Genomic DNA, 15,221 nt, shown 5'->3' with positions numbered 1-15,221 from the left:
TGTTGTTCTAGGTAAGAGAACTAGGAAGAGAATTAGGAAGCCCTACAAGAGTACACAGTGTGTCAGTCCCTCCATTCTTGTATGAGATTGCTGACCTGAAAGCCATGACTTGGTATAATATAAGTGTGTCCTGCACCAATGAGGTTGGTCCCTCGCCACCCAGCGCTTGGGTCCAGAGCAACACAACAGAGGGAGGTGTGTTCTGTTAGAATTAATTAAGTTTAGCTGAATTTAACCTAATGTACTGTATATCAGTATTTTTGGACAGTGCTTAAAGAGGTGAATCTGATTATCCTCATATACTGTATATACACAGTGGGGCCAAAAAGTATTTAGTCAGCCACTGATTGTGCAAGTTCTCCTACTTAGAACGATGAGAGAGGTCTGTAATTTTCATCATAGGTACACTTCAACTATGAGAGACAAAATGAGAAAAAAAAATCCAGGAAATCACATTGTAGGATTTTTAAAGAATTTATTTGTAAATTATGGTGGAAAATAAGTATTTGGTCACCCACAAACAGGCAAGATTTCTGGCTCTCACAGACCTGTAACTTCTTCTTTAAGAAGCTCTTCTGTCCTCCACTCGTTACCTGTATTAATGGCACCTGTTTGACCTCGTTATCTGTATAAAAGACACCTGTCCACAGCCTCAAACAGTCAGACTCCAAACTCAACCATGGCCAAGACCAAAGAGCTGTCGAAGGACACCAGGAAGATAATTGTAGACCTGCACCAGGCTGGGAAGAGTGAATCTACAATAGGCAAGCAGGTTGGTGTGAATAAATCAACTGTGGGAGCAATTGTAAGAAAATGGAAGACATACAAGACCATTGATAATCTCCCTCGATCTGGGGCCCACGCAAGATCTCATCCCATGGGGTCAAAATGATCATGAGAACGGTGAGCCAAAATCCCAGAACTACACGGAGGGACCTGATGAATGACCTGCAGAGAGCTGGGACCAAAGTAACAAAGGCTACCATCAGTAACACACTACGCCGAGAGGGACTCAAATCCTGCAGTGCCAGGCGTGTCCCCCTGCTTAAGCCAGTACATGTGCAGGCCCATCTGAAGTTTGCCAGAGAGCATATGGATGATCCAGAAGAGGATTGGGAAAATATCATGTGGTCAGATGAAACCAAAATGGAACTTTTTGGTAAAAACTCAACTCGTCGTGTTTGGAGGAAGAAGAATGAAGCATGGGGGTGGAAACATCATGCTTTGGGGCTGTTGTTCTGCAAAGGGGACAGGACGACTGATCCGTGTTAAGGGAAGAATGAACGGGGCCATGTATCGTGAGATTTTAAGCCAAAACCTCCTTCCATCAGTGAGAGCATTGAAGATGGAACGTGGCTGGGTCTTCCAGCATGACAATGATCCCAAACACACCACTCGTGCAACGAAGGAGTGGCTCCGTAAAAAGCATTTCAAGGTCCTGGAGTGACCTAGCCAGTCTCCAGACCTCAACCCCATAGAAAATTTGTGGAGGGAGTTAAAAGTCTGTGTTGCCCAGCGACAGCCCCAAAACATCACTGCTCCAGAGGAGATCTGCATGGAGGAATGGGCCAAAATACCAGCTACAGTGTGTGCAAACCTGGTGAAGACTTACAGGAAACGTTTGACCTCTGTCATTGCCAACAAAGGTTATGTTACAATGTATTGAGTTGAACTTTTGTTATTGACCAAATACTTATTTTCCACCATAATTTACAAATAAATTCTTTACAAATCCTACAATGTGATTTCCTGGATTTTTTTTTCTCATTTTGTCACTCATAGTTGAAGTGTACCTATGATGAAAATTACAGACCTCTCTCATCTTTCTAAGTAGGAGAACTTGCACAATCAGTGGCTGACTAAATACTTTTTGGCCCCACTGTGTGTGTATATATATACATATATATATATTAGGGCTGTCGAAGTTAACGCGATAATAACGCATTAACGCAATCTCAATTTAACGCGATTAAGATAAATAGTGCCATTAACGCAAATTCTAGTTCATGTTGAGACTTGACTGGTAGAACAAACGTTTTAATGTCGGACATGTCACCGTTTTTCATTTGCGGTTTGTTAACAAAATGTAAAAGAGCGTCGTAGCATCTGCACTTGCATAATAAAGAAATAAATACACGCTATATTCACAAGTTGTCGGGAGCAGAACACTTTATTAACTTATTCTGTTACGGTAAAGAATACCGGACAGCTGAGTCAAGCACGTTGTCCATGAACTATGGAAGCCCCAAAGGGTCAAAACACACTCACTTCGTGTAGAAACGTCCATCAAACCATTGGATAGTATTACTACCTAGTATGTGAGTGAATAAAACTCCCTTACAGTTTTCTCTTGTCCCAGCAGTTTTTAACATAAGTACATTTAGCATAAAATGTGTTCACCATTTTAATTGTAACATTTCACTTAAAAATCCTTGTTTTCTATAACATTTACACAGATTTTTTTTAATGCGATTAATCGCGATTAACTATATGAAATTCTGAGATTAATCGCGATTAAAAAATGTAATCGTTTGACAGCCCTAATATATATATATATATATACAGTGTATCACAAAAGTGAGTACACCCCTTAAATTTCTGCAGATATTTAAGTATATCTTTTCATGGGACAACACTGACAAAATGACACTTTGACACAATGAAAAGTAGTCTGTGTGCAGCTTATATAACAGTGTAAATTTATTCTTCCCTCAAAATAACTCAATATACAGCCATTAATGTCTAAACCACCGGCAACAAAAGTGAGTACACCCCTAAGAGACTACACCCCTAAATGTCCAAATTGAGCACTGCTTGTCATTTTCCCTCCAAAATGTCATGTGATTTGTTAGTGTTACTAGGTCTCAGGTGTGCATAGGGAGCAGGTGTGTTCAATTTAGTAGTACAGCTCTCACACTCTCTCATACTGGTCACTGAAAGTTCCAACATGGCACCTCATGGCAAAGAACTCTCTGAGGATCTTAAAAGACGAATTGTTGCGCTACATGAAGATGGCCAAGGCTACAAGAAGATTGCCAACACCCTGAAACTGAGTTGCAGCACAGTGACCAAGATCATCCAGCGTTTTAAAAGAGCAGGGTCCACTCAGAACAGACCTCGCGTTGGTCGTCCAAAGAAGCTGAGTGCACGTGCTCAGCGTCACATCCAACTGCTGTCTTTGAAAGATAGGTGCAGGAGTGCTGTCAGCATTGCTGCAGAGATTGAAAAGGTGGGGGGTCAGCCTGTCAGTGCTCAGACCATACGCCGCACACTACATCAAATTGGTCTGCATGGCTGTCACCCCACAAGGAAGCCTCTTCTGAAGTCTCTACACAAGAAAGCCCGCAAACAGTTTGCTGAAGACATGTCAACAAAGGACATGGATTACTGAAACCATGTCCTATGGTCTGATGAGATTGTTTGGTTCAGATGGTCTCAAGCATGTGTGGCGGCAATCAGGTGAGGAGTACAAAGATAAGTGTGTCATGCCTACAGTCAAGCATGGTGGTGGGAATGCCATAATCTGGGGCTGCATGAGTGCAGCAGGTGTTGGGGAGTTACATTTCATTGAGGGACACATGAACTCCAATATGTACTGTGAAATACTGAAGCAGAGCATGATCCCCTCCCTCCGGAAACTGGGTCGCAGGGCAGTGTTCCAGCATGATAATGACCCCAAACACACCTCTAAGACGACCACTGCTTTATTGAAGAGGCTGAGGGTAAAGGTGATGGACTGGCCAAGCATGTCTCCAGACCTAAACCCAAGAGAACATCTTTGGGGCATCCTCAAGCGGAAGGTGGAGGAGCGCAAAGTCTCGAATATCCGCCAGCTCCGTGATGTCGTCATGGAGGAGTGGAAAAGCATTCCAGTGGCAACCTGTGAAGCTCTGGTAAACTCCATGCCCAGGAGAGTTAAGGCAGTTCTGGGAAATAATGGTGGCCACACAAAATATTGACACTTCAGGAACTTTCACTAAGGGGTGTACTCACTTTTGTTGCCGGTGGTTTAGACATTAATGGCTGTATATTGAGTTATTTTGAGGGAAGAATAAATTTACACTGTTATATAAGCTGCACACAGACTACTTTTCATTGTGTCAAAGTGTCATTTTGTCAGTGTTGTCCCATGAAAAGATATACTTAAATATCTGCAGAAATGTGAGGGGTGTACTCACTTTTGTGATACACTGTATATATATATATACCTGTATATATAAACTATTCCTGGAGTTAAAATTATTTTGTATTTCTTAAAATTGTGGTATCATGTTTTAAAATAAATGTTACAGTTTTATTTTTATTATGAATTTTAGAAATTTGGGTAATGTGTTTATCTAGTGATCATCGTGATTTAACACATAAGCTAATTTTGAACAGCTTCATTGAATCAGTTTTCACTGTATATTACATATACACTGCCTGGCCAAAAAAAAGGTCACCACCTGGATTTAACTAAGCAAATAGGTAAGAGCCTCCCATTGAGTAATTAGTGCATGGGTGATTATGTTTCAGCTGGCAACAAGTTATTTAACCCTAACTGATGCAGTGAGTAGCTTCTCATTTGTTAAACAACCATGTTGAAAGACACATCCTGTGGTCGTGGAAAAGATGTTAATCTGTTTCAGAAGGGTCAAATTATTGGCATGCATCAAGCAGAGAAAACATCTAAGGAGATTGCTGAAACTACTAAAATAGGGTTAAGAACTGTCCAACGCATTATTAAAAAGTGGAAGGACAGTGGTGAAACATCATCTTTGAGGAAGGAATGTGGTCGGAAAAAATCTTGAATGATCGTGATCGGCGATCACTAAAACGTTTGGTGAAATCAAATGGTAGAAAAACTACAGTAGGACTTAGGGATATGTTTAATAGTAAAAGTAAGAGCATTTCCACATGCACAATGCGAAGGGAACTCAAGGGATTGGGACTAAACAGCTGTGTAGCCTTAAGAAAACCACTTGTCAGTGAGGCTAACCGGAAAAAACGGCTTCAATTTGCTAGGGAGCATAAAGATTGGACTCTGGAGCAATGGAAGAAGGTCATGTGGTCTGATGAGTCCAGATTTACCCTGTTCCAGAGTGATGGGCGCATCAGGGTAAGAAGAGAGGCGGCTGAAGTGATGCACCCATCATGCCTAGTGCCTACCGTACAAGCCTGTGGGGGCAGTGCTATGATCTGGGGTTGCTGCAGTTGGTCAGGTCTAGGTTCAGCAACATTATGTGCCCAAAGAATGAGGTCAGCTGACTACCTGAATATACTGAACGACCAGGTTATTCCATCAATGGATTTTTTCTTCCCTGATGGCACGGGCATATTAAAAAATGACAATGCCAGGATTCATCGGGCTCAAATTGTGAAAGAGTGGTTCAGGGAGCTTGAGACATCATTTTCACACATGGATTGGCCACCACAGAGTCCAGACCTGAACCCTATTGAGAATCTTTGGGATGTGCTGGAGAAGACTTTGCGCAGTGGTTTAAATCTCCCATCATCAATACAAGATCTTGGGGGAAAAATTAATGCAACTCTGGACAGAAATAAATGTTGTGACATTGCAGAAGCTTGTGGAAACGATGCCACATCAAAGCTAAAGGCGGTCCAACGAAATATTAAAGTGTGTGACCTTTTTTTTGGCCAGGCAGTGTATTTACAAATACAGTAAATATGTTTAAAAAGAAATAAATACAATTAGCATTTTCAGTTTTATTGTTGATTTACATAATAAAAGATAAAAGTTATTACATTTTTATGTTATGATTTAGCTATGCAGGGCGTTGTTGGCATATTTTGTGGCTGAAACATGTTTTTAATAGAAAACATGTCTAGCACTCACTCTCTCTGATTATGCAGCCATGTTGTTGTAATGTGCAAAATGTGGTTTGCCGTTGTTACATTAAAATGAACATGTCCCTTAAATAGTATCATCTAGAAGGCAGCATATGATTCTTAAAAATGTGTAGATAATGTTTAAGGCTTATGGTGTCCTCAAAGATGTGCAAGTTAATACCATGAGCAATAATAGTTATTAACTCTTATGTTGTCCTAAGGGTCAAAAATGACTTAACACTGTGTTTAACAGCAGATAAAATCTAAATAATTTTTTTGTTTAAATTTAATTTTGATCTTCCTAATAATAGGACAGTGTAATTATTTGTAACATCAAAACATCATAAAAATTGTAACATCCATATTTTAATAGTTAGCTGTTAAATGCTTTTGTTATGAAATCACATTCTTTTGTATTGCCAAGTTAAGCAGGAAAACCCTTTTGGGAATAGGAGTGGTGCCAGAAAGGAAAAATGCCCCTCGTTCTGGGTGTTTTCGCTTTACATTTCCTCTCTATTCCTAAAAAGACAGTACTAAGATATTTTCAGTACTTCAGGATTTTCTTTTCATTTGCTGTCATGGATAAAATGTGTATACACTGTAATCGTTATCATACTGTATATTAGTAATAACAGGTAATTCACCTGTACAGATTGGCATTGAAGCCAAAGCTCTAGCCATAAAGCTACCACTGTCCCAAATTACATATTATTTAAGTTATGTAGATTTTGCATTGTACATTCTGCATTATTGTTGTAAAACACCAAAACAATTATTCTAACTATTTTATTTGTAATGTTTTAGTCCCTTTAGTGGCCCCACAGAATGTGACTGTTCACGTAAACAAGTCCATGCTGGTGGTACAATGGGAAGCTCTTCCCTCTGGCAAGATCAATGGAATCCTGCAAGGATATGAGGTCATCATCAGTTATGAAAAATATATTAATAAGGTGAGTTGTCAAAGCATGACATTGATGACAACCTACTGTAGTTGTAATATTTTGTACAGTCGGGATTTTAACAGGTGACTTTTCCATATCAAAACACATAATTACAAAACAAGTGTTTAGTAAACCAAACTGGCATGTACACACACTTCATCAAAAATACCTGTACACTGGGGCGCTCAGGTGGTGCAGCACGATAATCCGCTAGCACACCAGCGCTGAGATTCTGAACTCCCCATTTTCAATCTCGGCTCTGCTACCGGTCAGCTGGGCGCCATCTAGCAGGCATAATTGACTAATGCAGCAGACTCAGTCTGCTGAGTGGAAAAGACCGGACTAAGGGGTGGGGTTATCAAAACTGTGTAGGGACCATGGTTGCCCAGGGCGCCTAAACAGAAAGTGGAGGAGCACAGAGATTGGGGCGTGGCTCTTTGTATGCGAAGCCGACCTTACACACAAATCCACTGAAGTATGGGTGAATAAGAAGTGATTAGTAGGACTGCACACACCTCGGAGGAAGGAAAATATACAACTTCTTTGGATGCGTTGGTTTCCCCAACAGCTAAATGGCTATGCTAAATTGGGAGACAAAAGGGGGTTTAATACATAAAAAGATAATTAAAAAAATACCTGTACATCTGGTCATTCATTATATGCAGTACATGAAATCATATAGACACAAGTAAAGAGCTATATTTAATACAGTGGTACCTTGTAACTCAACATGCCCTAAACTCACCCTTCGTCGAGAAATTTGTACCCTTAAACTCACCATTTACCTTAAACTCAACGTGTTTAGTTTTTTTTTTCCATATGAGACGAATCTGCATTTGTGTGGACTAACTGTCAAATTACCCTGAAAGCTCCACATGTATATGTGTTTAGCTGTATTTTTATTAAACTTGTGTTATAACTCAGGGTTCTGAAAAAATAGTAAGAATCAGCTTTTCCGAGAGTCTAAAACTCTTATAGTTAAAAAAAAAGCATAACTTGACTTAAAGTATTAAAAGAATGACATATGAAAACTAAACCTCTCTTAATTATTACTGTAAAGTTCTCTTCAATAATGAAATCCCTCATTTTTTTAGTACAAAAAGTCACGTTAAGCTTTGTGCACAGCCAGCGCAACAGCTATTGTGCCACTTCTCATTTGAATGTGCCTTTACTGAACGGAATACAGTATTCCAAGATCAAGCATCTCCACGATTAAGAAGCGTAAGGAAACAATAAAAAAGTAAAGTGCAGGTTTTATTGTGTTTAACTGTTTTTCAGTTGTATTTCAGTGCTTTTGATAATATATTTGTGTTACTGTTAGTGTACAGTATAAGTGTCAAAAACCATCCCATTATTTTACATTTGCCTAAAATACGTATATGCAGTTCCACGGGACCATGGAACGCATTAACAGGTTTCCCAGACATCGTTATAAAAAAAAATACCTTGAAACTCAACGCCTTTAAAACTCAACGCCACTCCCAGAACCAACTGATGTCGAGTTTCAAGGTACCACTGTATTAACAATAAACATCAGAATAGTGAAAATGGGATCGGAGTGACTTGACTTGTGGCATGGTTATTGTTTTAAATGTAGACCACTAGTTTACAAGTGAACATTTGTCTGTCTGTCTTAGTCTTAGGCCTTTGATGTTTAAGCAAAGGAAGTTTAAATGACCATCCATACATATTATTGTAAAAGTAAAATGCAAAGTGTGCCTTTTTCTAAGACATTCACTCACATGACTGGCGCATCACTACCTGGAAATGTGCGTCACTGCAGTTGGTTTGCCCTGTGACACCTGCTCAATAAATCAATTTACAGTGAAGTATTGTACAAAATCGGCATTTTTATGCTTGGTCATGATATGCATGTCTTTTGACGCTTTTAACAGTGTTAGTAGTTATGCTGTCAGCAGATTTGTGGAAAAAAAAGGAACAGTGGTTTGGATGTGACTGATCAGCTGAATCATGTTTCTGTCACATGATCACGTATTTTCCTTTTTACCCGTTGTTCACTGCTTTGGATAAGAAGTTTTTATTCTTCTTTTGGTTTGTCACATTGTGTTTTGCCATGCTTCTCTTGTGACTGAAGTATGACTGTTGACAACATACAACCTTTCCAAATAATGAACCTATTTCTTTTAAAGGTTGAGAAGTTCTATATGGTCACAGTATTACTAAAAATAGTAAATAATGATCAGTCTTGAGGGTGGTACAGTGGCAGTGTTGTTGCCTCACAGCAAGAAGGGCCTGGGTTCAATTCCCTGTCCTTCAAGTCCTGGGTTCATGTCCTGTCTGTTTGGAGTTTGTATGTTCTTCTGTGTCCATGTGGGTTTCCTCCGAGTGCTCCGGTTGCCTCCCACAAGTCCAAATACATGCAGTCAGGCCACACACAAATTGCTGTGTGTGTGCGCGCCCTGTGACCACGGTGTTTCCTGCCCTTTGTCCAATGAATCAGACCCCTCTCAACCCTGACCAGGATAAAGCGGTGGTAAAGGAGGTAGTGAATAAATTAATGATAAAGTCTTTTTTTATTCTATAGCTCTAAAATTGTATTTCATCATTAGTCTGAATTATTTAAAATAACCTGCACCTATTTATCCACAGATTCGGAGTATCTTTAAGGAAGTGATTATGCCAATAAAAGTGTTCAACACCACGTATAGTGTGGAGGTAATGGCTTGCACACAGACAGGCTGTGGAGTCAAAAGCTCTCGATATTGGTTCTTTGTCCCAGAGATTGGTAAGTACATAAATACACAGATCAGCCAAAACATTAAGATCAACCACCAAAACGTGCATGGTAATCCCTAATACCTGAGTGACTTTAACAAAGATAAAGTTAAAGATAAAATTGTTTTAATGTTGAAAGAAACCAACCTTAAGTTACAAGCTGTATGCTGGGTGTGCATTTGTCGTATGTTTATTATTATTATTTTAAATATAACAGATATACAGTTTAATGAGTACAGTTACAATACGGCTTGCTCCCTCATGTTACGAATAAATACTGATAATTTAACATTATACATTGTTAAGGTTTTCATCGTATCCTATATAGCCACTTCTCAAAAGCATATCGAGATATGAGTTTTTAATCATATTGCCCAGCCCTAGTACAGGCCAGCAAATGGGCTACAGTGGATTGAATTGAAAATAATTTTATACTCCCCTACTGTGTAGTTGCGGCCCTGCAAAGTGTCCATGCTAACTCATGTCCACCACCATACCTGCCCACAACAGAAGCACAGGCATTGGAAGTAGCTATTAGAGCAACTGAAAAGGGTCAGCTGGTCCTAGTTTTCCAAGATCATGTTGATAGCATGGCACATATCGATTGTTTTCCCGCAAAAGACACCATGATGCACTGTAGGATGATCCACCTTGCAACATGTAATAGTTAAAGAGCTTTCAGGACACGTCAAGGTACCAGATACCACGAGACTTCAAATGTCTTGTAGAGTCCATGTCTTAAAAGGTCAGAGCTGTTTTGGCAACATTTTAGTCAGCTGGTCCTAAAGTATTGCTCATTAGTGTGTGTTTTAAATAGAAGCAAGCTAATGTTCCTCTACTACTAGTCTAGTGTTTTTCTAATTTACTAGTGAAAAAACTAAGTATATGCATCTTTAGTGTTTTGTTTTTTATTATTGTAATCTTGCATTTCAAGAAAAAATACAGATAAAAGCCTACATAGTTGATATAGCAATTATATTAAAGTATTATATAAAGTATTTTCTTTAGGTTAAGCTTTTAATTAGTTAAGAATTTGTTATTTACAGTGCCTTGCAAAAGTATTCGGCCCCCTTGAACTTTTCAACCTTTTGCCACATTTCAGGCTTCAAACATAACGATATGAAATTGTAATTTTTTGTGAAGAATCAACAACAAGTGGGACACAATCGTGAAGTGGAACGAAATGTATTGGATATTTTAAACTTTTTTTAGAAATAAAAAACTGAAAAGTGGGGCGTGCAATATTATTCGGCCCCCTTGCGTTAATACTTTGTAGCGCCACCTTTTGCTGCGATTACAGCTGCAAGTCGCTTGGGGTATGTCTCTATCAGTTTTGCACATCGAGAGACAGAAATTTTTGCCCATTCTTCCTTGCAAAACAGCTCGAGCTCAGTGAGGTTGGATGGAGAGCGTTTGTGAACAGCAGTTTTTAGCTCTTTCCACAGATTCTCGATGGGATTCAGGTCTGGACTTTGACTTGGCCATTCTAACACCTGGATACATTTATTTGTGAACCATTCCATTGTAGATTTTGCTTTATGTTTTGGTTCATTGTCTTGTTGGAAGATAAATCTCCGTCCTAGTCTCAGGTCTTTTGCAGACTGCAACAGGTTTTCTTCCAGAATGGTCCTGTATTTGGCTCCATCCATCTTCCCATCAATTTTAACCATCTTCCCTGTCCCTGCTGAAGAAAAGCAGGCCCAAACCATGATGCTGCCACCACCATGTTTGACAGTGGGGATGGTGTGTTCAGGGTGATGAGCCGTGTTGCTTTTACGCCAAACATAACGTTTTGCATTGTGGCCAAAAAGTTTGATTTTGGTTTCATCTGACCAGAGCACCTTCTTCCACATGTTTGGTGTGTCTCCCAGGTGACTTTTTATGGATATCTTTGAGAAATGGCTTTCTTCTTGCCACTCTTCCATAAAGGCCAGATTTGTGCAGTGTACGACTGATTGTGTCCTATGGACAGAGTCTCCCACCTCAGCTGTAGATCTCTGCAGTTCATTCAGAGTGATCATGGGCCTCTTGGCTGCATCTCTGATCAGTCTTCTCCTTGTTTGAGCTGAAAGTTTAGAGGGACGGCCGGGTCTTGGTAGATTTGCAGTGGTCTGATACTCCTTCCATTTCAATATGATCGCTTGCACAGTGCTCCTTGAGATGTTTAAAGCTTGGGAAATCTTTTTGTATCCAAATCCGGCTTTAAACTTCTCCACAACAGTATCTCGGACCTGCCTGGTGTGTTCCTTGGTCTTCATGATGCTCTCTGCGCTTTAAGCAGAACTCTGAGACTATCACAGAGCAGGTGCATTTATACGGAGACTTGATTACACACAGGTGGATTCTATTTATCACCATCAGTCATTTAGGTCAACATTGGATCATTCAGAGATCCTCACTGAACTTCTGGAGTGAGTTTGCTGCACTGAAAGTAAAGGGGCCGAATAATATTGCACGCCCCACTTTTTAGTTTTTTATTTCTAAAAAAAGTTTAAAATATCCAATAAATTTCGTTCCACTTCACGATTGTGTCCCACTTGTTGTTGATTCTTCACAAAAAATTACAATTTCATATCGTTATGTTTGAAGCCTGAAATGTGGCAAAAGGTTGAAAAGTTCAAGGGGGCCGAATACTTTTGCAAGGCACTGTATGTGCTTTGTTTATTAACAATTGGCAGTAAGCAGGAATACCCTGGACAGGGGGCCAATCAATTGTGTGTGTAGACACCCGGCTGGCCGAATCCAGTCTACAGATCATAATAGACCACTGTGCCACCTGAGCATTTATATATAGCTGGTTTCTTTTTTTCTTTTTTTACCGTTTTAAAATTTGCTGCTTTAGCTGAGATTGTAGCATCGATGCTTTGTTTTTGTTTTTCAGATGTTCCTATCTCCCCATCATTTAGTCCAGATACACTTGCTTCAGACTCTTGGTATGTTGTGTTTGGAATTGTTTGTGGCTTCTGCCTTCTGTTGCTGGTAGTATTTGCAGCTATATGCCTTCGTAGCCGGATATTAGACAACCGACTAGGGTAAGTTTGTATACAACATTTCCTTGTTCCCCTTTCATCACTAAGTAAAGTTGAATTTTGCACTATGCAATACTTTAAATGGGTGTTTTAGTGACTTTTTGTAAGTGCTGGCCACATTCACTTTTTTCTTAGAATAAAAATACTTTTAATGAACACTTTTTGTGGTAGTGATGAGGTAAGGGTTGCCTAGGATGTTGCAGTTGGGATGCAATTAACCCTGTTAATAAAACGAGAATGTTATTTTCTCTCACCCCCTTTCTCCCAAATATGGAGACTATTTAGGATTCCAATAGGAATGTGTCATAAATCCATGCAGCAATGTTTTTTTACTTTTTTTAAGCATCTTTCATTTAACTACACTGAATTCAAACTTTCTTAATGTCCTGTGTGGGGTGTTCTTGTGTCATTAAGTTGCTGTCAGTCCTCTGTGGATCTCATTGTGTTGTTCATCCTACAGAAGGTTGCTTGGAACTGGAAAGGAACTTCCACCCATTGTCAAATACAGATCTCAGAGGTCCTATAATCGATCTGCAATTGAAATCACACGTACGTCTAACACCTTTGCTTCTACTTATTTTAACTGAATGTAGTTAATCCAGATATATAGTGGATATATGGAACTTTGGAACTGTTTGTAATTCCCTCAACCTTGACTAAATCCCCAGTTACAGCTGAAGGAAAACAGCCCAAAAGCAAAATGCTGCCATCACCATGGTTTAGTTTCTGTAGGGTGTTCTTTGTGTGATGGACAGGTTTGGAACACCTTTCGGAATTATGCCCAAAAAGTTCAATCTTGGTCTCATCAAACAAAAACACATGCTTTGGCAGACTCAATGCAGGTTTTTGCAAAATGTTTTATGTAACAGGCTTAATTCTTGACACCCTACCCCACAGTACAGACATATGAAGAGTACGGGAGATTGTTGTCACATGAAGTACAAAACCAGTACTAGCAAGAAATTTGTGCATTTCATTTTCATTTTCAGCATTTAGCAGACGCTTTTATCCAAAGCGACTTACACAATGAGCTGAACACGATGAGCAATTGAGGGTTAAGGGCCTTGCTCAGGGACCCAACAGTGGCAACTAGGTTGAGGGGCTTGAACCGGCAACCTTCTGTTACTAGTCCAGTACCTTAACCACTGAGCTAAGGTGCAGCTCCTATAATGTTGCTGCAAGCCTCTTGGTAGCCTCCCAGACCATTTTTTTTTATCTTTTCATCACTTTTGGAAGGACATCTAGTTTGTGGTTATATCACTGTTGTGCTCTTTTTTGTTGTTGATGACTGTCTTCACTGTGTTCCATGGTATATGTAACGCCTTGTAAATGTTTTGTACCCTTCTCCTAACTAATACCCTTTAACAGTGAAATCGTGTTGATACTTTGTGAACTCTTTGCAAATCATGGCTTTTGCTGTAAGATACAACTAAGTAAAGGTCAGGAAAATCCTACTAGAACAGTTGAACTTTATAAGGGGTTAATTAGTCACTTTAATTAATAGCAGGTGTCACTGACTACTATTCAACATGCATTTGAATGTGATGGGTTAATTCTGAACACAACCACATCCCCAATTATATGGGAATGCACACCTATGCAACCATATTGTTTTAGTTTTTAATTTATTTATTTTTTTCCCTCTGTATGACACAGTGGCTCAGTGGGTAACATTCCAGGTTGAATAGTGCAGGTCCTTTCCTTGTGGAGTTTGCTAAGGGCTTAGGCCAACCACTGATTAACAACCCCATAGTGTTATCCCTACTACACCAAACTTTACAGTTGCCACAGTGCAGTCAGGCTGGTAACATTCTCCTGACATTCGCCAAACTGAGACACATCCATCAGACTGCCAGACAGAGAAGCATGATTTGTCACTCCACAGAACACGTTTCCACAGATAGATGACCTTTTAGGATAAAATAACAAAAAGAAAAGAAAATTGGTGAGGGTCAAATACTTTACAGCACTGTACATTATGCAGTGCATTTTTGAATAAGTGTAAATTGCAGGACTGATACACCCAAATCTACTTTGAAGCCACATTGAAACCCAACATTAAAACTCTGTCTGTACAGTCACAAACCTGGGGGTTAGTGAAGAACTGCAAGCCAAACTTCAGGATGTAATGATAGTAAGAACCTTGCTGGCCATTGGAAAAGTTCTTGGAGAAGGTATGTTTCTTGCATTAAAACCACTTCTCAAGTTCTGAATGTTATTTGGTGTTTAGGTGTAACTCTTTTGTTAATGCTTTTTACAGGAGAGTTTGGTTCAGTAATGGAAGGCTATTTAAAGCAGCCTGATGGAACAAGTGAAAAAGTGGCTGTTAAGACAATGAAATGTAAGTCTAGCTTTTGATTTGGTGTTAACAGTCATATCTGTGAATATTTGAAATATCTGTTTTTTTTTAATGACTGGCATCCTTCAGTATCAACACAACACCATATCAGAAAAAGTTGGGACGGTACAGAAAATGCTGATTTAAAAAATCAGTGCAGTGTTTTCTACATTTTCTTTTTTTTATTACATATAATATGAATCAATAGTATAGATCAAAATATTTTGTGTTTTGTCTGGTCAACTTCATTATGTTGGCTTGACAGACAAAGTCAACATTCTGTTATTTCATGTTCTTATATACACCGATCAACCATAACATTTAAAACCACCTTGTTTCCACACTCAC

The 15,221-nt window shown here is 39.3% G+C and overlaps 1 protein-coding gene across 3 annotated transcripts in view; it reads left to right on the top strand.

The window, feature by feature from the left end:
* The window catches only part of mertka (c-mer proto-oncogene tyrosine kinase a), a 47,501-nt gene that overhangs the window by 11,146 nt on the left and 21,134 nt on the right, over nt 1-15,221 (top strand). For all 3 annotated transcript variants that reach the window (XM_062995855.1, XM_062995854.1, XM_062995856.1), the window contains exons 7-13: nt 12-195; nt 6,634-6,779; nt 9,381-9,516; nt 12,388-12,538; nt 12,996-13,084; nt 14,614-14,709; nt 14,796-14,876. In XM_062995855.1, the coding sequence (XP_062851925.1) occupies nt 12-195; nt 6,634-6,779; nt 9,381-9,516; nt 12,388-12,538; nt 12,996-13,084; nt 14,614-14,709; nt 14,796-14,876 (883 nt within the window). The remainder of the gene's footprint in view (nt 1-11; nt 196-6,633; nt 6,780-9,380; nt 9,517-12,387; nt 12,539-12,995; nt 13,085-14,613; nt 14,710-14,795; nt 14,877-15,221) is intronic.

The sequence above is a fragment of the Trichomycterus rosablanca genome, chromosome 5 (genome assembly GCF_030014385.1).
Source record: "Trichomycterus rosablanca isolate fTriRos1 chromosome 5, fTriRos1.hap1, whole genome shotgun sequence".
Lineage (NCBI taxonomy): Eukaryota > Metazoa > Chordata > Actinopteri > Siluriformes > Trichomycteridae > Trichomycterus > Trichomycterus rosablanca.
This window is presented reverse-complemented; position numbering and strand designations above follow the sequence as displayed.